Source organism: Scyliorhinus canicula, chromosome 2, assembly GCF_902713615.1.
Source record: "Scyliorhinus canicula chromosome 2, sScyCan1.1, whole genome shotgun sequence".
Taxonomy (NCBI): Eukaryota; Metazoa; Chordata; class Chondrichthyes; order Carcharhiniformes; family Scyliorhinidae; genus Scyliorhinus; species Scyliorhinus canicula.
This window is the reverse complement of record NC_052147.1, coordinates 242,875,785-242,897,265: the sequence shown is the minus strand read 5'-3', so window position 1 is coordinate 242,897,265 and position 21,481 is coordinate 242,875,785. Positions and strand designations below refer to the sequence as shown.

Here is a 21,481-nt window from a genome sequence, read left to right as displayed (position 1 = left end):
CTTTGAAGGTTGCAAAACAAGCGGACAAGATAATCAAGAAAGCATACGAATGCTTGCCTTCATTGGACAGGGCATAGAGTCTAAAAAAACTAGCAAGTCATGCTAAAATTGTAAAAAACCTTGGTAAGGCCGCACTTGGAATATTGCGCACAATTCTGGCCGCCACACTACCAGAAGAATGTGGAGGCTTTGAAGAGGGTGTAGAGGAGGTTTACCAGGATGTTGCCTTGTCTGGAGGGTGTTAGCTATGTGGAGAGGTTGAATAGACTCGGACTGTTTTCATTAGGAGGTTGTGGGGTGACCTGTTGGGAGATCTACAAGATTATGAGGGGCAGGAATGCTCTTTCCCAGGGTGGAGGGGTCAGTCACCAGGGGGCATAGCTTTAAGGTCCGTGGGCCAAAGTTTAGAGGAGATGTGCGAGGCAGGTTTTTTTACACAGGGTGGTGAGGGTATGGAATGCATTGTCAGGGAAGGTTGTGGAGGCAGATGTATTAACGGCGTTCAAAAGGCATCTTGACAAACACATGGACAGGATGGGTATAGAGGGATACGGCACAAGGAAGTGCTGAGGGTTTTGGCAAAGGTTGGTATCATGACCAGTGCGGACTTGGAGGGCCGATTCCTCTGCTGTATTGTTCTTTGTATTGTGATTGAAAGAATAAAAAAGGTTTACCATTCCACTAAAATGCAGATCTTACTGTTCTATCTGTCAATCAAAATCGGATCTTTTTAAATGACCAGAAAAGGCTGTTTTGGTACATGAAGTCCAAAACTTAAGAGGCATAACTATATTTCCGTAACAGGCATCAATTTTACTAGTTTAAAATCAAGTGTTTATATCGAGAAAGATCTTCAGCCAATTATCAACAGCAACATATAGCGAGTACATTAATAATAAGCAGCAGTGAAAAGAAAGACTTAAAAGTCTACAAACTAAAGATCTTCAGAAAGATGAGAAAAGAATATTGAGTGTCAATACCACAGTGTATTGCTGGGTGGGTGAGACTGGCAGGAGTTGAGGTGGGTAAGAGACCGTAGAGTACTGGATAGGCTGTGAAGAAGACTGCAGAGCCCGAATTGGCTGAAGAAGCAATAGTTTGCATAGTTAATTTAGCAATGTTAGCCTCATAAAACCCAAAAAGGTTGCAGCATTACAAAAAAAGCATTCCAACTTTCATTAATTTACAAACAATGCTGTCAAGAAACATCATTTGATATCCTTACACACTTACTGCAAAAATCTTTGTTCTACAAATTAGCAAATACAGGAACTTCAAATAATTCTTTTAAAATACTGTCTGATACGACTCATTTGGTTTACAAAATGCATTCCTGTAATTAACTTTCAATATACTGAAAATAACATCTTAATTGCATAAGAAAGTAGGTTGTAACTGAAGCTAGGCAAATAACTGGCAGAGAACTGGTTAGGAGATGATATTGGTATATACTATGATTTGCAGGATATGACCAGTAGTGCCCCACAGGGACCTGTCGTAAGACTTCAGCTTTTCATTTTTATTCATAAATGACTTAGATGAAGGGATAAAAAGCAAGATACCCAAGTTTGCTGACAACATCAAATTAGTAACGTGGATAGAATCAAACACTGATAAATTAAATACGCAGGCAAAACTGCAGCAGATAAAGCTCAATGTGGGGAAGTGTGAATTCATTTATTTTGATCCCAAGGTGGACAGCTGCTGATAAACTTGGAACTGCGAACAAGAGAAGTGATTTAGGGGTCCAAATATAGTAATCATGAAAATCTAGTGGACAGGTACAAACTATAATTAATGTTACAGTTATATAAAGCTCTGGTTAAACTGCACTTGCAGTTGGGTATTCAGTTCTAGGCACACCACAGGGAGGATATATTGACCTTGGAAGGTGTGGAGTGCAGATTCACCAGAGCAAAGACTTAAAAAGAGTTACATTAATGGTACAATTTGCACTGACTAGATTTGTCTTTCCTCGAGTATAGAATATTAAGAGATGATCTAATTGAGGTGTTAAGATTATTAAAGAGTTGAAAGGATAGTTAGAGGAAATATTTTCTCTGGTTGGAGAGCCCAGTACAAGCGGGCACATCTTAGAGCTAGGTCATTCATACAAGTGTGGTGGAAATGTGGAACTCTCTCTTGAAGAGGTGTCGAGGCTAACACAATGGAAAATTTCAACACTGAGACTGTTAAGATTTTTGAGAGGCAAGAGTATTAAAGAATATGGAACTAAGATGCAGATCAGGGATGATTTAGTTGAATGTTGTCGGCTGAATGTTCCACCCCATGTCTGTGTTTCCAATTGGAGGATGTGTAAATCCAGATCTTTGTTTTGTTGTCAACCCTCAATTCCAGCCTGCTTTCTACATGCCTATCACTCCAATCGTACTCATCTGATTTATGCTTGTATCGCAAATGACACTGTCCTGAAGATAAATCATCCCAGTGAAAAAGTTTATTTGAAATAGAACACAGCTGAGAACCTTAACTAATTGAGCTGCTGTGGAAGCGTTCCTGAATTTCTATATCTAATAGTCTTTCATAATCGCACAGCTAGTGATAGCCATGATACAGAGGCTGTGAGTTCAACTTAATTATCTATTGACTATTGTCAAATATTTTGCTTTTAAATTTTTTTTCCAGTTATGGGGCAATTTAGCGTGGTCAATCCACCGACCCTGCACATCTTTGGGTTGTGGGGCTGAGACCCACCCAGTCACAGGGAGAATGTGCAAACTCCACAACGACAGTGACCAGGGGCCAGGATCAAACCCGGGTCCTCGGCGTCGTGAGGCAGAAGTGCTAACCACTGCATCACCATGTCACCGAGTCAAATATCTTCCTCATGAAACTCCCATCTATAACTTTCAAATTACTTCCTTGGTTTTTACTGACTGAATGAGTCAATACTTTTATTTTTCCAGAAGTTATGTTCTTTTAATATAAATTTAGAGTACCCAATTTATTTTTTCCAATTAAGGGGCAATTTAATGTGGTCAATCCACCTAGCCTGCACCTAGGGTTGTGGGGGCGAAAACCAGGCAAACACAGAGAATGTGCAAACTCCACACTGACAGTGACCCAGAGCCAGGATCGAACCTGGGACCTCGGCGCCGTGAGGCAGCAGTGACACTCACTGTGCCACGGTGCTGGCCACCAGAAGTTATATTCAAACATTAATTTGCAACATTCAATTTGAACATAACCAACTAAAGTCAATAGGTGAAGAACTAGATTAAATTCAGTTCAATATTACTAATTATCACTGGAATCTAATTTCCTATTGTACAATTCAGCTTTTAAACCATAATCAGCTAACCTGAGAAAGTATGTGATTCACTACTTGCTGCTGTTGCGGAACAGTTGGCGGTGGTTGCTGGGCAGGGCCAGCCAAAGGGTTCCTCACAGTCTGTTGGGCTGGAGGTGGATTATACACAACTGCCGTACCATCTGGATTCATGAATGGCTGTCCTGGATGGGAAAAATTGATTCCTGTGTCAATGGGAATTAACAAAATGTTTCCTAAAATAAAGTTTTAAAAATAAACAATTTTAAACATTTTTCAAATGATTCAGGTTGAGGAATAAAGGAAAAGTGGAAAGCAAAGGAGGAAACTAAAACGGAATACTTCAACTTGCTTAGTAAGTCAGAGAATCGGAGGAAAATTCCTTGTAGCATACAGCAGGTCTTGGTTCTGTGTAAACAAGGAATACAAGGGCCATACACATTGTCTGCCAAAAAAGCACACTCCAGGATTATGCTGGAGAAGAGATAACTCCCAAGTAACTTCCTCCATTACCAACTGTCTCCTGAAACTCTTCTACTCTGCCCTCAACTCTCACGTTCAAGTGCAAGGAATTCATGGGCTTCTTCAACTTGGAAATAATCTGTTCCAACTGCCTTCCCCTCGTTCCCTTTCCTACCAAGCCAAACCTATTCTCTGTTAGTATGGCCATGGTGCATTATCACCACTCAACTGTTTCAATCTTCCAGCCATCTGACACAGCCAACGACTTGCATGCAATTTATTTTATGCAGTTGTGGTACTTTGGACTTCCTTTGATTGGTTCTGTGTTTACAATCATAGTAAGAGCATCTCCAGCATTGGCCTCATTTCCCACCCTTGCCCAAATAACTGGAGATCCTCAGGATTTGTCCTTGGTTCCCACCTCCTCTTTATTTGCATCTGTCCCATAGCAATATAATTCCCAGACATGGGGTCAGCTTTCACATGTACACTCAACGCACTGAGCTCCTTCACTCATCTACATCCTTTCAAGCCCCAGTTTTCTCTGCTGTCAACTATCATCAGTACCCCGGTCATAATCTCCATATTCTTTATATTAATTCCATGGCCATTGTCTCAGAGTGATATCATTTTCCCATCCTACTGAAACCTACATTTGGGTTTCTGGAACCACAAACTCTCCCATCAAGACCGCCTGTTTCAGTCTCAGCAGTGTCAAGTACTGCTCTGAATATCTCTAAATGATCCCAGCCAAAGTCCAATTCTCTACACCCTGCAAAAACTGCAGCTCATGTAAAACTGCTGCGCCCATCCTTTTCCACAACAAATCCCACTCCCATGCCATCCCTGTCCTTGCTAACCTCAACTGCTCCCAGTCTTTCAATGCCTCAAATTTTACATGCTCATTTTTATTAGTGCTACAACCACTCTTCCACCCAATAACTGTTCATGACTTTTGTGTGCTTTAGCCCCAACATTTGACAGCTGTGCCTTGCCCCATACTCTGTCTCTCCTCCTTATACCCATCTCTTTGCCCAATCTTTTGGCCTTGCCGAATATCTCCATTGTAATGGCACACACTTCTGTCGGATTAGGCTTCTGTAAAATGCTGCAGTACAATTTTCTGTGATAAAGATTCTATATAAATGCAAGTTGTTGTTGACAATTTGGTCCTGTTTAGTCCCTATCATTTCAAAATTGTCATATTCAGTAATTCCTTGGAGCAACTGATTTTCAACACTTCAGTTAGTTATTCCAGGATGATGTGGAGATGCCGGCGTTGGACTGGGGTGAGCACAGTAAGAAGTCTTACAACACCGTGGTGCATACTGAACAAGGTTTTGTTGGGAATATTCAACATAGTTAAGAGATTCAAGGTATCACCTGCAGTACACAATGTGGGTCTATTAAACGTATTTCAAAATCTAAGTCATAAAAGTTCAAAAAGCTTAAAATCTATTTCACAAAATTATGTCCAATATCCTCACTACAGTGATTACAATGAAAAACAAGTAAATTTACTCCCAAATCATTACTGGACAATTTGACAGAACACGTAACACATATGCAGTGCACATGATCACTGAGGCAAAGCAAGTGTTGTAGTCCGACACCTGTCATTTTAGCTACAAGAGTCACTTTAGTTAGTGATTTAGCCAAATCACCAGTCACTACATCAAACATAATTGAAGAGGTCTAGCATCTCAAGAGGCCATGAATGGACAGAATGACTCAATGTTTGCTTTTAATGATCGAACATGAACTCAGACTACTGTTCCATCCTCCAAACAAGGAAACATTGGGAAATTCGACAAAGCATTCAAACACTCAATGAAGTGTCAACATCTATAATTAAAGTTAACTCATTTACTTTAACAGAAAGGTGTCCATCTGTCCTTTGAAAAATAAATTAATAAATCAAATTACTCCTGCAATCTGGGTAGCATGTAGAACTAAGTTTCCAGATATCCGTAATTTACAAATAGTGTGATTTATGGCAATCTATTTTTTAAATTGCAATTAATTGCATGCCATATCCGATATTAAAGAGATAATTTTATTTATGTATCTGAAAGCATTTTTTTTCTAAAGCATTCACTTAGTAAATAACTGATAAGTGCAAATGGTAGGTCACTTGGCTGATCTCCAAATTATTGCAAACTTTACCCAAAAGTGTTCACACATTTCAGTTAGAAATTGATAATATTTAGAGGAAATAGTGGACTGTAGATGGAAAACAAACACGTGGAACTCAGTCCTTGGTTGGCGAGTGAAAGAAGGGCAGTAAGCCAATTTTCATTTTGATAATGCACTATATTTCACCGGGGCATCCTGATCATCTGATTAACATGTAATTGGAAGACACTAAGCCAACATGCTTGCTCTATTCTCACAGTTATAAGCCACAACATCTTAAACTGGAAAACTTTCTGAAAAAGTTCAGCAAGATTTGAGTTAATCCACAGAAATACTATATTTTCTGAGTGTAAATTTTCAACCATTCTTTCTCTTTCTGCAAGAAAGGGTTCTTCCACAATCATCAGTGCCAATGTCCAATAAGATGGGACTTGCTTGCTAGCTTTTACTTCCTTGTGGTGACATACTTGGTACCACAAAGAAGTCATGTCACCACACTCAAATTGAAGATTAATGGGTGACAGTGGTTACCTTGGCTGCCTCACAGCGCCAGGCCCCCTGTTTCAATTATGACCTCAGGTGACTGTGCTGCGTTTGCACTTTATCATAAGATCATAAGAACTAGGAACAGGAGTAGGCCATCTGGCCCCTTGAGCCTGCTCCGTCATTCAATGAGATCATGGCTGATCTTTTGTGGACTCAGCTCCACTTTCCGGCCCGAACACCATAACCCTTAATCCCTTTATTCTTCAAAAAACTATCTATCTTTACCTTAAAAACATGTAATGAAGGAGCCTCAACTGCTTCACTGGGCAAGGAATTCCATAGATTCACAACCCTTTGGGTGAAGAAGTTCCTCCTAAACTCAGTCCTAAATCTACTTCCCCTTATTTTGAGGCTATGCCCCCTAGTTCTGCTTTCACCCGCCAGTGGAAACAACCTGCCCGCATCTATCCTATCTATTCCCTTCATAATTTTAAATGTTTCTATAAGATCCCCCCTCATCCTTCTAAATTCCAATGAGTACAGTCCCAGTCTACTCAACCTCTCCTCATAATCCAACCCCTTCAGCTCTGGGATTAACCTAGTGAATCTCCTCTGCACACCCTCCAGTGCCAGTACGTCCTTTCTCAAGTAAGGAGACCAAAACTGAACACAATACTCCAGGTGTGGCCCCACTAACACCGTATACAATTGCAACATAACCTCCCTAGTCTTAAACTCCATCCCTCTAGCAATGAAGGACAAAATTCCATTTGCCTTCTTAATCACCTGTTGCACCTGTAAACCAACCTTTTGTGACTCATGCACTAGCACACCCAAGTGTCTCTGCACAGCGGCATGCTTTAATATTTTATCGTTTAAATAATAATCCCGTTTGCTGTTATTCCTACCAAAATGGATAACCTCACATTTGTCAACATTGTATTCCATCTGCCAGACCCTAGCCCATTCACTTAACCTATCCAAATCTCTCTGCAGACTTTAGAACATAGAACAGTACAGCACAGAACAGGCCCTTCAGCCCTCAATGTTGTGCCGAGCCATGATCACCCTACTCAAACCCACGTATCCACCCTATACCCGTAACCCAACAACCCCCCCCCTAACCTTACTTTTATTAGGACACTACGGGCAATTTAGCATGGCCAATCCACCTAACCCGCACATCTTTGGACTGTGGGAGGAAACCGGAGCACCCGGAGGAAACCCACGCACACAGGGGGAGGACGTGCAGACTCCACACAGACAGTGACCCAGCCGGGAATCGAACCTGGGACCCTGGAGCTGTGAAGCATTTATGCTAACCACCATGTTACCCTGCTGCCCCTGGTATCTGGGTGAGTTTCCTCCGGGTGCTCCAGTTTCCTCCCACAGTCCTAAAGATGTGCAGATTAGGTGCAATGGCCATGCAAAATTGCCCCTTAGTGTTCAAGGGTGTGAAGGTTAGGTGGGGTTCTGGGGGTGGGGGAGTGTGCCTAGGTAGGGTGCTCTTTCAGAGGGCCGGAGCAGACTCGATGGGCTGGATGGCCTCCTTCTACATCTTTGTAATTCTATGGTTCTGTTAATATTTGCCGATTGATAAGAATAAGAAAGGAAATCTGAAATCTAAACTTTAGTCTCGTTAATGGATACCTTTTAATATTAGAATCATTAGAATACCAATCATGGAAAGATATCAGGAAACCTTCTAGTTTAGGTAATTAATTGCTTTGCTCCACTAAAACAAAAACATTTGAGTATTGTTGAAAAAAATATGCATTTCAAAGTTTTTTCAGGACATTCACAAGATTACCAAATGTAAAGGAACAACAATTAATACGCACAAACTCATGAATGGGCTTAAGATCGGCACTTTTGACCCTGAAAAGTGTCCTGTCTTCCTCGGGTTACCCTGGAAGGATAGGGCGTCTCAAAAATTTGAGTAACAGGTGAAGCTAGCCATTTCACGCTGCTACCATGCAGTAACAGTACAAGTGGTGTTCACCACAAATCGGATGCTGTTGTCATGCCAAAAAGATGCTCTACCTATCACACAAATGAGTAATGTGATATACGAATTTCAGTGCCAGTGAGATGCCGACCAGGTATGTTGGCTACATATCCCAAAGACTGGCGGATTGTATCAAACGACTTGTCCCTTCAGCTGTTCGCAACAGGCAAAGTATTGACTGTCTCCAACCAGCCCGTGCTTGCAAAACTCAAAACACAGTGTCTTACATTAGACGTGATTCTGTGATTAGATAACATTTGCTGAACATGCCTGAGTATTGTAAGAGTTGCGCTGACAATCAATTTAAGGTTATCAGTCAGGCTGGCAGTCTGGAGCACATGCGTATATTGGAAGCAGAAATGTAATATATATTAATATACAGAGCCCTGTTCATTGCAGAAAGAGCATTAATAATCATCTTTATTAGCGTCACAAGTCGGCTTACATTAACACTGCAATGAAGTACTGTGAAAATCCCCCAACGCCATCCTCAGGCACCTGAGGAGGAGGAGAGAGAGAGAGAGAGAGAGAGAATGTGCAGACTCCGCACAGACAATGCACCAAGCTGGGAATCGAACCCAGGTCCCTGGCACTGTGAAGCAACAGTGCTCACCACTGTACTACTGTGCCGCCCAGATATGCACACACAATGGTCCTGTTTCAAGTGAACAAAATAGATGCCAGGCATGCTCTGGTTAATTCTTCATGACAATGCCTTAACCAGAATCAACCTGCCTGGTTTGAGTTGAAACAAAGTTTGGCAGTTGACGAGCAGTCACCAGTTAACTGGTGCATTTTCAATTGCAACACCTGTAGCAGAGCACACTTGCCAACCAGTCATCATTGCATTCTCATCAAGTATAAATTGCTGTTCCTTTTCCATTTGGTAATCTTGCTAATGTCCTGACAAGTGCAAGATGAAAAACTTATGTCTCTTTTAGTCAGCAATACCCGAGGCGCAAACTTTGCCATGTGATGTAAATGGGCTTTAGAATCATCATGAAGTTGGCAATAAAAATAGTGCATTGGAAATCAATGGACAAAAAGGAGAATATATCCAATTATAGTAACTAATTGAAAATATCCAAAAAGTAAAAAGGGCACATTACAAATACGAACCCCCCCCCCCCCCCTCCCCGAGACATTATTCAATGCAGCTATGCCTTCTAAAGGTTTGTTAAAATAAACTTTAATGGATATTTATAAATCAGTATTACATTGCATACTATCCTTTCAATTAAACAGTGCTTCCTGTATTTTCCCAATTCATATTGAATGAGAGATCATTCTGTTATCCTCAGCAGGAATAACTTTTAACACATGGCTTGTAATTACAGATTTGTACCTGCTCATTCTTTTAATAAGGGGAAATGGCAGTTGTATGGGGGTGGGGTGGGGTGGGGCACAGTAATGGGAATTGGCGGTCGCTGGGGGGAGGCGCGGTGGAGACACCAAACAAACAGTCATTTTAATTTCATGTCAAATGAAGCTGGTATCTAATTTTTTCAATATGTCTTAGCCTGCCAACTGTCCCTCTCCAGTCATAGTTCAAACTATACTTCATTATTACAGTTGATGGTTACTTAATTTGGTATTGCTCTGACAACTAAATATTTCATCTATGCATAAAACCAACAACTTGTATTTATATAGTTCCTTTACGCTTCCAGGTAGTTCAGAGAAACATTATCAAACAAAACTGTCACCAAGTCACATAAGGAGATAATATGGAGATAACCAAAAGTTTGGTCAAAGAGGCAAGGAGGAAGGAGAGAAAAAGTGGTGGAGAGATTGAGAGAGGCAATTACAGAGCTTTTGGCCTTGACAGCTGAAGTTACAGCCAACAATGGGTATAGTTATTACAATTGGGGATGCCCAAGTGGGTCATTGGGCTGGAGGAGACTACAGCAATAAGGAGGGTTGGAGCATGAAAGGATTTGAAAAAAATAATGAGAATTTTAAAATTAAAGCATTGCTTGCCCAGGATTAATCGTTATGATTTCCAGGATTTGGATCAAGTTAGGACACAGATAAGAGAGTTTTGGATAACCTCAAGTTTACAGAGGATAGTACAGGGGAGGCTGGCTGGCCAGGAGTGTACTCCAGTTGTCAACTTTATAAAAACAAAGGCATAGATGATTGTTTCAGCAGCAGATAAGCTTGAGGCAAGGGCGGACTCAGGCTACATTAGAGGTAGAAATAGATGGTGTTTGTGATGGCACGACATACAGTCAGAATATCATCTTGAGGTCAAATTCGAAACCAAGGTTGTGAACTGTGGTTCAGCCTCAGACAATTGTCAGAGAGAGGGATGGAGTTGGTAGCTTGGGAAGAGTTGTGATTAGGACTGAAATATGACTTCGGTCTTCCCAATATATAGATTTGAGGGAATTTTTTAATGCAGTACTGGATGTTGTTAGATAAACAGTTGGACGGTTTAGAGGCAGTGGAAGGGTGAAGAGTGGCAATGGGGAGGTATTTACAACCAATGAGCAGAAAATCGGTCCTTGAATTGAATATGCATCAATATGAAAACCATTTTTAATATTCAAAAAACAATTCTATTTAAGAAAAACATTGAAGAGGAAAAAAAGTATCTGAAAGATTTAAATTGTACAGTTTTAAAAAATATACATGACACAGACAATTGTATAATTAATAAATGAAAATTAAGTTACAAAGTATATTTGAGGAAAATAGCTACATTTAATACACAAGCACCCAGGAGCATTTAATGACCTGAACAACATTTATATTAAAACGGTGCATATTTGCAGAGTTAATTCCAAACTACAAGTATATTTCATATAAATCCCAGCAGTAGATACCAACCTGTTTGAGGGTTCACGAGAATACTGCCAGGTGGTATGCCTGCAGCTTCCAAGGGAAGCAAAAAGAAGCTAGTGCTAGTAGGAATCACTTGCCCACTCATGCCACCATCAAAGGAAAGAGAATTACTAGTGTTGACAGCTGAATAGACGGCTGGCACACCATGAGTCTGGCTCATAGCTGTGACTGGAAGAGGTTGATGGGTGCGAGAGAGGGAACCCGTGGATGACCCTACACTACTAGAAGACTCTGAACCTGGGAAAGGAGTAATGAAAAATCTTTATCTAGAGACAGAAACATCATGCCTTTTTCCTTTCTATGCATTAAGATGAATTGTTTAAAGAGTTCAAACATGCACAATATTAGGAAAATCAGCAAATCCCCTATTGACTGTAATATGTTAAAGTATTAAAGCACAAACTAATATCCATTTAACTGAGCAAATTCTTTTCTCTGATATAACTGTATAGCTACAACATGCAGACTAAGCAGAAGAAAGCAGAAGCTTCATAAATAATAATACAAGCAGCTCCTATTTAAAGATCAAGATGTTAAACAGCAACATTTTTTCTAGCGATTTTTTGTTTCTGTATCTGATTGTAAACATCACAGAGCAAAATGTTTTTAAGAAAATCTAAAACAAGGCAAAAGCTCGGAGCATTAAATTAAATTAGCAATTCGGATGCAAGAAAAAGAATGCAACATCGTAACAGACTAAAATGCTATAACAGCAGACGTTTGCTTGAATACAAAAAAAATAATAGGGTTAACTCAAATTAATGTAGGCCAGTAGATATCCTCAGAACAAAATAAAAAATATGAAATTTGAGTGCAGAACTGCAAGAGAACGCTTCGGAGAAGTGAGTGGATAAACTAAATTGCCGATAGATTCAATGATCCAGGTATTCTCAAATTGGTTTGAGTATCATAATTGCAATGTGCATGTTTTTCAGATTCTTCTAACAACAATTGCAGCCCACATTACTTTGGATAACCAAAGAAACCTAAAACAGTATAGCACTAATTAGTCAAAAGTCAGAAAGAATAATTATTTAGAAATGACTTACTGGCTCCCAAATAATTTAGCATTCAGGTACATTGCCTGGTGCCCTCCAAAGCCAGATGGACCAGAAGGCTCCAAGTGTGACCACTGATCGGTGTGGACAGTGCTCACTTCAGTCAGGAAAGCATAGAGATGCTACTATTGGTTTTAGCACCCCTGAGGTGCAAATAAAAATGCAAAAGTAAGTTTCCTGCTGCAGATCACTATGCAGTGACCTTGGTTGCGAAGTACAGCAGATTCCACCGAGTACAAGTTCAGGCTCAGCTGCAGCACTCTCCCTCATCAACTCGTGTGCAAGCACCAAATGTGTCATCTCAAATGTGAATAATGGGCAGTTTGATGAGGTACTGGAGGCTGCTGGCATTTGAGGAATTGTGCCGAGAGCAAGAACCCTCACCTTCGGGAAAAGGGAAACGGAAAACAAAAACCGTACGTAGCTTTATCAGTCAGAAAAAGTGACATGAGACAGAAAAGTTGGTTTGGCCCTCTGAAAGCCAGCATTTGCCAAACTAGTACTTTACTGTGATAGTGCACTGCTGCATATAATAAGAATGTACCTGTTTTTGAAAGCCTGCCTGTACTTTTGCTGCTACCAGAGCTATCACCTCTTGCCAGGACAGAAATTCCACTGAAGCTGCTAGCTTTTGTCATTGCTGGTTTCAGGTTGCGGTTTGAGCTATCCGAGTCTGTACTACTCCAAGGACGTGGCTCTGACCACTTGAGCTCATTTTCAGTACTGCTCTGACGACTATTGGAGGATGTGCCTGTTCCATCTTTATTTCCTCTGCGAGGTACAAAACAAAACAAACCCCACATTTATCGCAATTTTTCAACAATCCTAAAAGTAAGTAATGACGTAATGAATGAAATAGTCAGAATGCACAGGCGCGCAAATAGATTTTCTGATTTGAACAAGCTCTCTTGTACCTAAATATCTGTCGCCTTTGTTGTGTGCTGTTAGCAGTTTCTTCTTCTTGAATTCTGTTGGTGTTAAAAGGAGATTTCAGAATTTAGTGCTAAATACCATGAAAAACTAATTAATTAAGTTATTTTTGAGAGTCAACACTAACCTTTTATCTGTAAAATAATTGTCCTGGGAGAATGATAACTGAAACAAAAACATATTTTTAATTACCTTGACAAAACTATTTTTACTCCACCACAGGATAAAACTAACATTCTTTGTTACCAACAAAACACAAAATAAATACTGTATACGCTTAAGCATCTTCTCCATGCATGGGACAATATATAAAAGAAATACTGTACACTCTTCACCATTCTCCCCATGCAGAGGACCATTTATTTTTAGAAAGGGTCTTTGTAGCATAAGGCAATGTTATGAGCAAATCATGTACTTCTAATGTTGATCTTATTCCACTCAAAATAAATCTGAAGTTATGCAGTCACTTAAAAATCAACAACAAATAGCATACCAATAATATGCAAGCGGCTGACACAAAATATTTTTGTTTTGCAATAAATGATAAAAGTACGAGCAACTATACTGAATGCTTGCAATTTTATTCTAGCAATGATAGTGCTTGCAAAACAACGTTTGAAAGATTCTTCTTTAAACAAGTCAATAATTCTTGGCATACAATAAAAATCACTGGGCTGGACATTCAACACAATGGTGTGCAGTATGAGAGCACATTTTTTGAGTGCACCTCAAGTCTTCAACACTAGTATTGAAGCGTCTGAACTTCCATACAGAAGATATAAATATGAAGAATGCAATTTTACAAGACTGCAAAAGTAGCATTACAGAATAGTCACAAACCTGCATCACAATCATGCTATAAGCTGCTATTAACTTGTTGGATTCCCACCCCTCTCAGATGAACAATCTGCCTAGAATACTCCACCAAGCTCAGAAATTGGAAAAAAAAGATCTGCAGATGCCTCAGCACAGCATCTTGGAAAAGTGAAGAAGTTTTAAATAACTTACACATTTAAAAATATATTAAGACTTTTAAAAAGTCATTTACTTACTTGTTCTGTGAATTTTTAAAATAAACAGCAAAAATACGCCTAATGAGCACTGATGACCAGCACTGTGTACATTGCAGAAATCTCTTTTTTTTTATTTGGACTGCTTTCATGAAGATGTTTAGTGGTCCAAGAGTGTTTTCATGCATGTGTAATGGAGGGAAATTCATCTTTAAAAAGAGCTTGAAGTGCTTCAGTCCTATATGCCATCCACCAGAAGCATTATTTATTTATTTCAATATTTCTCGTACCTCATATTTGAACACTCTGCTATAGGACAACTGCTCAGCATTTACCAGATCTTGATAACTATTGTTCCTCTGCCATGGTGGCAAAACACATCATTGCATGTACTGATCAACACTTTGAATTGTTGCTGCAACTCAAAAACACGAACCCCAAAGTTAACTAGCAGTTCAAAGTCGTGCCAAACATTTAGAAGGAAACCTCAACATGATCACTCATCTGTTCTGCAGAGAACTTACGATTTGTGGTCGTCTAATACAGTCAGAAACAAATCTATAACGTTATGGTTATAAATGAATTAACTGTAGATTAAATACACCCCAGCAATATTCTGCAGGCTGCTCTTTTATGTACTACCTGCTCATGCAGAAAGAAAATGTTCCATTTTCTGACAAGGGAGTTTCCCCAAACAGGGAACAACTATTTATATTTACTAGAGTATATGGAACAGAACTCCATATGAATCAGCCAGCCACACATAAAGGTTTCCTGATTGACACCACTATCCAACTTTCAGTTTACTAATGTATCATAGACTCTGAAATCTCCACAACCAAATCAGTCAAATCCAATACCTTCCAGATTTTCAACTACTCATACAAAGCTAGTAAGTCTATTTGCATATCCAAATTAAAACCGTTTATTTACTTTTCTCCTTTCCCACCCTATACTTACATCTTGAGAAAATATCCTATCTCTGACCCGCTGATATTCCTCTTCCCTCTCCTCTATTGATTTGCTTCTTCTATCATCCCGCAATCTGATACGTATCTGGAAATTTTGAACACATCGTCTTCTTAGGAGATTGAAATATTTCAAAGTAAAAAAAAAAATTGAAGCTTTAACAATATCAAAAATAGATATATTTTTGAAAACAAATTCCAAAAGTGCTTTTTGGACTTAAATTTGTCTGTATAAGAATGGCTACTCTCATTGTAAAAAAAAAAATGCTTTCTGGAAAGTAATTTTCATTCTCCCAAGGCAGTTCATGCTTCCATCATAACCACCTTGTCTTATTTCCAGATATTTTCCTGATTTTGCCTTACATTTCTGTTCAGCGGTTGTAACTGATTCGTTCAAAACATATAATCTGCTTAATGTGTAATTCTCTTCACTTCATTACTATGAAATATTCCATTAACACCTGTGAACAACCTCTTAGTTAGAAGAAATTATTACATTTTCTGAGTGATTACTTGTGGGTTGAACTGAAAGTGAACTGAGCAGCCAAATTTTAATCTGATCAATCTAATGGTTTGGATTCACTTTTACAAAGTCCTCACAAGAAAAACACAAACAACTTGGGCAGTCTTAGTCATTAAAAAAAATGTTTAATGTTCACTTAAGAGGAAGTCCCCACGAAAAACTTGCAAATAGGTTTAATAGACAAATATCTGCTACCATGCCAAACCCATCTTTCCCTAGTACAAATAGCAATATCCTTCAAATGCCAATGCTGTTCTTATCTTTATCAGAGTGTTAAATAATGCTTACTGCAGCGACCATATAGGACTTGGTGCACAGGACATGTGGTACATATATTAACAAGCATGGTGAACAACACAAAATTAGCTATTTGGGTAAAAATGAAATATAAACTCTTTGCTAAAATGATTCAATTGAAATCAAATATAATGGATATAAACAAAAAAAAAATCAGATTATGGTTTTCAAACTTCCGAGAATTGAATGAGGCTATGAAAGTTGAATCCAGAACTCATTGCATTGCACCCAATAAATAAGTGACTTGAACTAAACTTGATTCCAGAATAATTATCTGAACCTAACCAAATTCCTTCAACTGGTTTGTAAACCCACCGCCTCCACAGAAGCAATGTCAGTATAAATAGCACAAAAATGCATATTTTAAAATGCTAAATGTCCGATTTTATTAGCATAACTTTCATTTTTCCTCAAATGATCAGGTAATTGGTTGTTTAAAAAATTGCTAGGCTCCTGCTGCAAGGCAATGTGATATGCATTATTTTGGCATTCTCTTAATACAAGCATTTTGTGTCATAATGCAAAGTATTCAAACTCAGGATGCAAAAATGAGGCATTTCCAGAATACAAAATCAGAATGTAACCTTTGCTGCAGAGGAGTTTACAACTTAAATAGCCATAGAACCACTTTTGGTTTAACACAGATGGAATGCAAGATTGCAGACAAATTGAGCACTTACTTGGTTATCATCTTTGTCATTGCTAGAGTTATCTCGTTTAAGGATATACCTCTTCTGAAAATCATCCGTTGTATCATCTTTTATATGTTCACAAAACCTCTGATCAGGTCTGAAATTGAATAATGACAAATACAGAATTATACATTTCTAAGTGATAAAAGGTAAGAAATATTAAATCCAAAGAAACTAATGTGTTCCTATTCTTGGAATTCAACATCAATATTCTGCACAAATTTTAGAAGATCTCATCGTACAGCACAGTGAATTTTATATTTCTTGTTTTACTCATCCTGGCGGGTTTTGTGAGCAAAACATCAATTTGATGTCAAATCTCACACTACGGAACTAAATTGCATGTTTAAACTTATTTAATGTGTGGTTTTGAGGGCTTGATTCAATCACCTGTCATTTAAGAGTAGGAGTTTAGTCCATTGGACAGTCCAAAAGTCTATTTGCAACAATCTGCTGGAACCATTTTAGTGCAAAGTAGTATTTGGATTGCTCAGGTTCAATTGATGCTCACATTCAGAATTAAGGGTTTAAGTTTTAATACTGGAAAGGAACTAAAAGCAGGTGGTTGTATGGTCTTACATTTTTTATGAATTTGTGTCATACTTGTTTTCAGTGTAGCAATTTACTGTAACTTGCTCCATTGAAATAGGCACTTTGGTTAAGCACGTCAAAATGTTTATAAAATTGAGATTCTTTCCTTTAAACAGGAATGGCTTAAGAATTATTCCATATTTGCTCTTAAGAATCAAATTTTTTGTTTGGTTATAGAACTGAATAAAATAAATATTTTTGAATAGTAGTTTCAAGCCCGTTTCACAACAGATACTAACCCCATACATGCCTGGAACTGCATCAAAAAGATTTGCAAAACCTTGATATATACAATGAAAATGTTGGCAAACCATGAGAACCAGTTTTCTAACCATAAATAATACATTTGGCATACTGCTTTTATACGAGAGTAGTGGAAACCATGCTAAATATTAAACTGGATACAATTTGACTGTGTTTGAAAAACATTCAATGTCGTTAACATTTCGTATGTGTCACACAGCTAATGCCATCAAATAATGTCATTTCAAATCTTTTACCATCTTTCCTGCAACTCACTGCCTTAATCTATAAAATCAGGTATCTTAGTGTCACAGCAGCAAAATGTGCCCAACCAAAGCCAACCAAAATCCTCTTTGACCATGGAGCACTATCTATCCCTTCCTTACTGGGCAGCAGGGTGGCGCAGTGGTGAGAACTGCTGTCTCACGGTGCCAAGGGCCTGGAATCGATCCTGGCCGCGGGTCACTGTCCGTGTAGAGTTTGCACATTCTCCCTACATCTGCGTGGGTCTTACCCCCATAACTCAAAGATGTGCAGGGTAGGTGGATTGGCCACACTAAATTGCCCTCAATTGGGGAAAAAACATTTGGTACTCCGAATTTTAAAATCTATCCCTCCCTTACCTCTCTACAGTCTAACATGGTTGATTGCACCACACTCTTCCAATGCTTCTCCTTTGTTATCCAATTCAAGATCTGCCTTTGCTTGGTATCTCTCTTGCATATCTAATCATTGTCATGGCAACTTCTTGTTCACAAATCATTACCTCGGGGGATCTATCTTGTTTCCTATCTAAATGCTGTTCTTTGGTGGCATCATATAAACACATGGGATAATCTTTCACAAGTACATGGGACGATTCTCAGTGCCATCTTTTTTGATCCACCTATTGCTTTGGTTTTCAAGCCACTTGTCTGACATCCAGTATTGCATAAATCACCAATTCCTCCGACAAAGCATTGGAAAGATCAATGCTTTATTAAGTTCCTGTCACAACGGTGCACTTGGAAACCCATTTAATGTGGCAACCTGGCCACGGTGTCACATCGAACAAAAGTTTGCAACTTTGGCACAATATCCAAGCTAAGCTCTGATCCCATAACCCATTTCATTACAAAGACCAGTTGCATCCACATCCACATGTTCCACCTATCGTTACTTCATTTCCTTGCTGATCTACACTGGTTTCGGGCCCTCACTACCGAAACTTTATAATCTATTCTTATATCTGTAACTTCCACCAGCCCTACAACCACATTCATGCATCCTCTGATGTTGTGACTACACTTCTGAATTCTTTCCCAAAATCCATCTGATTTTCAAGCATCTTTTTCTACCTTATGATCTTCCCTGCATTCCATCACCTTGACCAAGCTTTTGGTTACTCTTTCCATTATATCCCTTGTTGGTAAGGAGTCTTTTTTTTTGGGTGTGCTTAAGTGCCTTGGGCATTCAAGGTCCTTTAAGAATGCAGGCTGTTATAATTGTAAAAATGGTTTATTTTACCCCCTCCCTGAATATCCATCACCAAATTCATTATTAACTTAATTATAAACAAAAACGTCTCAGAAGTTAAATCACTTACATTCTTGTGTTGCTAGTTTTATTTATAATCACGGCTTTTCCTGTTTGGTCAACATTGTGATCCAAGCCAAAGTATGCAGCCACTCTGTGCAACAACATCCTGTGGTAGGAGGTCATCGGAGGAAACTTCCTATATTGAATACTGAAGAAGAATGAAAGAAAGAAAGACCACTGGTGTGACAACACACAAGCTGTGAAAATATATTTAGCCTATGTGTCAATATCAATTCTTACTTGTTGTTACTGATAAAATCCAGAATTTCTTGCTCTAACTTCAGCAACATCATCCTATCCCTAGAGAACAAAAAAGTAATCTTCAGTAGTGTTCATTTGCAAAATGTTACACAGTTCAAATATTTGAAACTTTAAACCTACTAGAAACTATACTACAAGCACAATGTAATATTTCCATCAATGACGAACCTACCACCAAATGACAAAGTTGTGATTGCCATGTCCAGCATGCACGCCCAGTTGCCTAAGCTTGCGGGACTTGTGCATTAATATATTTATGCACAGTTTAAGTGATCCACGTCAAATTTATATTAAAAAGGCTACAAATTAATCAACGTTAAATCAAGTAAGGGCTTTACATTTATCGCTAAGCTTGTAGAAGAACAAAGTTGCATGCAAAGAAAACATTAGAGTGGCATCTACTGTCATTTTGGGAAGGCAAGGGGGAGATTCTCAGTTGTCAAGTTGTTCCTCAAGTCATTTCATGTAATAGAAGTTGAGAACAAAGTTAATCCTCTTTGGCACTCAGATCCTGATACTCAAGAAACATGTGGGATTCTTCCCATTTCGCTACAAACCAATGTCCTAACAGGTGCAACAGTTTTAGCTGTATAATCAATGAATTGCTGCTGGTTTACCTGGTTAAAACCCTCAGTATCCCAGCCCACAGGTTGTCACCCAAACTTTTATGAGTCAAGCAAGTGGAATGTGTCCCTTTGCCGGTGTGAATGTTTTGGGAGCTTGGAGCCTCATAAATGAACAATGTTCATTTATATAGTGTCTTTCATAACCAAAACACCACAGTGTTGTTTTCTGGGCAAAGTGATATGCAGCCATCTGCTCACAAGGCCTTACAAACTGGATTGAGATGAGCGATGAGTTAATCGCTCGGTTTTCAAGGTGTTACTTAACTCAGTGGTGAGTTCCAACACGTGCCAATCTGACACTCATCATAGGGCAAACAATCTGTAATATTTCTTTATAATTGCTGCTGGAAAGGGCATGTGCATACATCAAGGGAAAACAGGAATCCACAAAACTGTAGTGGTCTTTGGAACAATAGTTGAGTGCCTCTGACACTTGCTGACATTGCTCAAATGAAGTACCAAGCACTAGTCCACACCCTTTAGTGAGAGAAAGGAACCTTTAGGGAGAAATAAATTCCATGCTCATTATCATGCACAGTGCTGTATATACATATTTCTAAGTAGAGACATTAATTTTGTTATTTCGTTCTCAAAGTACAACGGTTGCCCTAAAGCACAATCGCAAATATTTGGTATCTTTGCACAGTGATTTTGCACATGCTAGATTGTAACATGCACATCAGATTTAAAGGCCCAAAAGTCCTCTGAAGCACAGAGCTAAACTTTGTCCTTCTGGAGTCTTAGTCTTCATTCTGCTGTCAGGTCGCTACTAAATGTACCCTCACAAGGCTATCATTTTGCTCAGGTTTCTCTTTTAGCGTAGGGTTTCTGGAGAATGATGACTACCACTGACCATTGCACCAATGATGGTAGATCCAGCAGGAGCATACAAGTGCATTCCCATTTCTAGCATTTAATGTATTTCAATGGCAATCCTGTTCCAACTCAAACCAGGTGAGGAGGAATATCACAGTTGTTTAAAAGCTGAACAACAGGAATTACAGGAGACATAACTGTCCACGCTAACACTGCCTTTGTGAACACGAAGGTTACAATTTTGGGGATAAAATCTTTGTCAAATCTAACCAAGAATCAGGCATTATTCAACCATTTTAATTGTAGGCTGACATGGAAGGGTTCTACGAAATCTCATGGAAATTATAGCACATGGTGAGACTATTCAGTTCCACAGTATGTTAGTGCATCAACTGCATTTATTTTAATCTCATTGCCCTGCTCATTCCCTCATACAGCATTAAAAACCATTTGTTGTGTAATTTTGCAACATTGCCCATTATTTGAATGAAGTGTGTGTTTGATATATAGGTAACATTGGGCGTCAATACATGCAATATTCTTATTCTTTATTCAGAGTGTGTAAATGTGAATTTGCTTGCTTACAGTACAAAACAGGCAGAATTTGGCTCAGGATAACTTCGCATATTGCGCAATCATATAGTAGTTCTTCAGAATGCT

General features: G+C 38.9%; 1 protein-coding gene across 21 annotated transcripts in view; it reads right to left on the bottom strand.

Moving 5' to 3' along the window:
- The window catches only part of LOC119962070 (R3H domain-containing protein 1-like), a 189,645-nt gene that overhangs the window by 106,440 nt on the left and 61,724 nt on the right, over positions 1–21,481 (bottom strand). For 16 of the 21 annotated variants that reach the window (XR_005459795.1, XR_005459796.1, XR_005459797.1 and 13 more), the window contains 10 exons: positions 19,359–19,418; positions 19,126–19,266; positions 16,695–16,803; positions 15,187–15,282; positions 13,344–13,381; positions 13,201–13,254; positions 12,831–13,057; positions 11,214–11,465; positions 3,323–3,474; positions 981–1,082 (listed from right to left, as the gene is read on the bottom strand). Coding sequence is in view for 17 of the 21 variants with exons in the window: in XM_038789903.1 (XP_038645831.1) it covers positions 981–1,082; positions 3,323–3,474; positions 11,214–11,465; positions 12,831–13,057; positions 13,201–13,254; positions 13,344–13,381; positions 15,187–15,282; positions 16,695–16,803; positions 19,126–19,266; positions 19,359–19,418 (1,231 nt within the window). In the remaining 4 variants the exon portion in view is untranslated. The remainder of the gene's footprint in view (positions 1–980; positions 1,083–3,322; positions 3,475–11,213; positions 11,466–12,830; positions 13,058–13,200; positions 13,255–13,343; positions 13,382–15,186; positions 15,283–16,694; positions 16,804–19,125; positions 19,267–19,358; positions 19,419–21,481) is intronic. The other 5 variants (XM_038789916.1, XM_038789917.1, XM_038789911.1 and 2 more) reach the window with 4 other exon arrangements.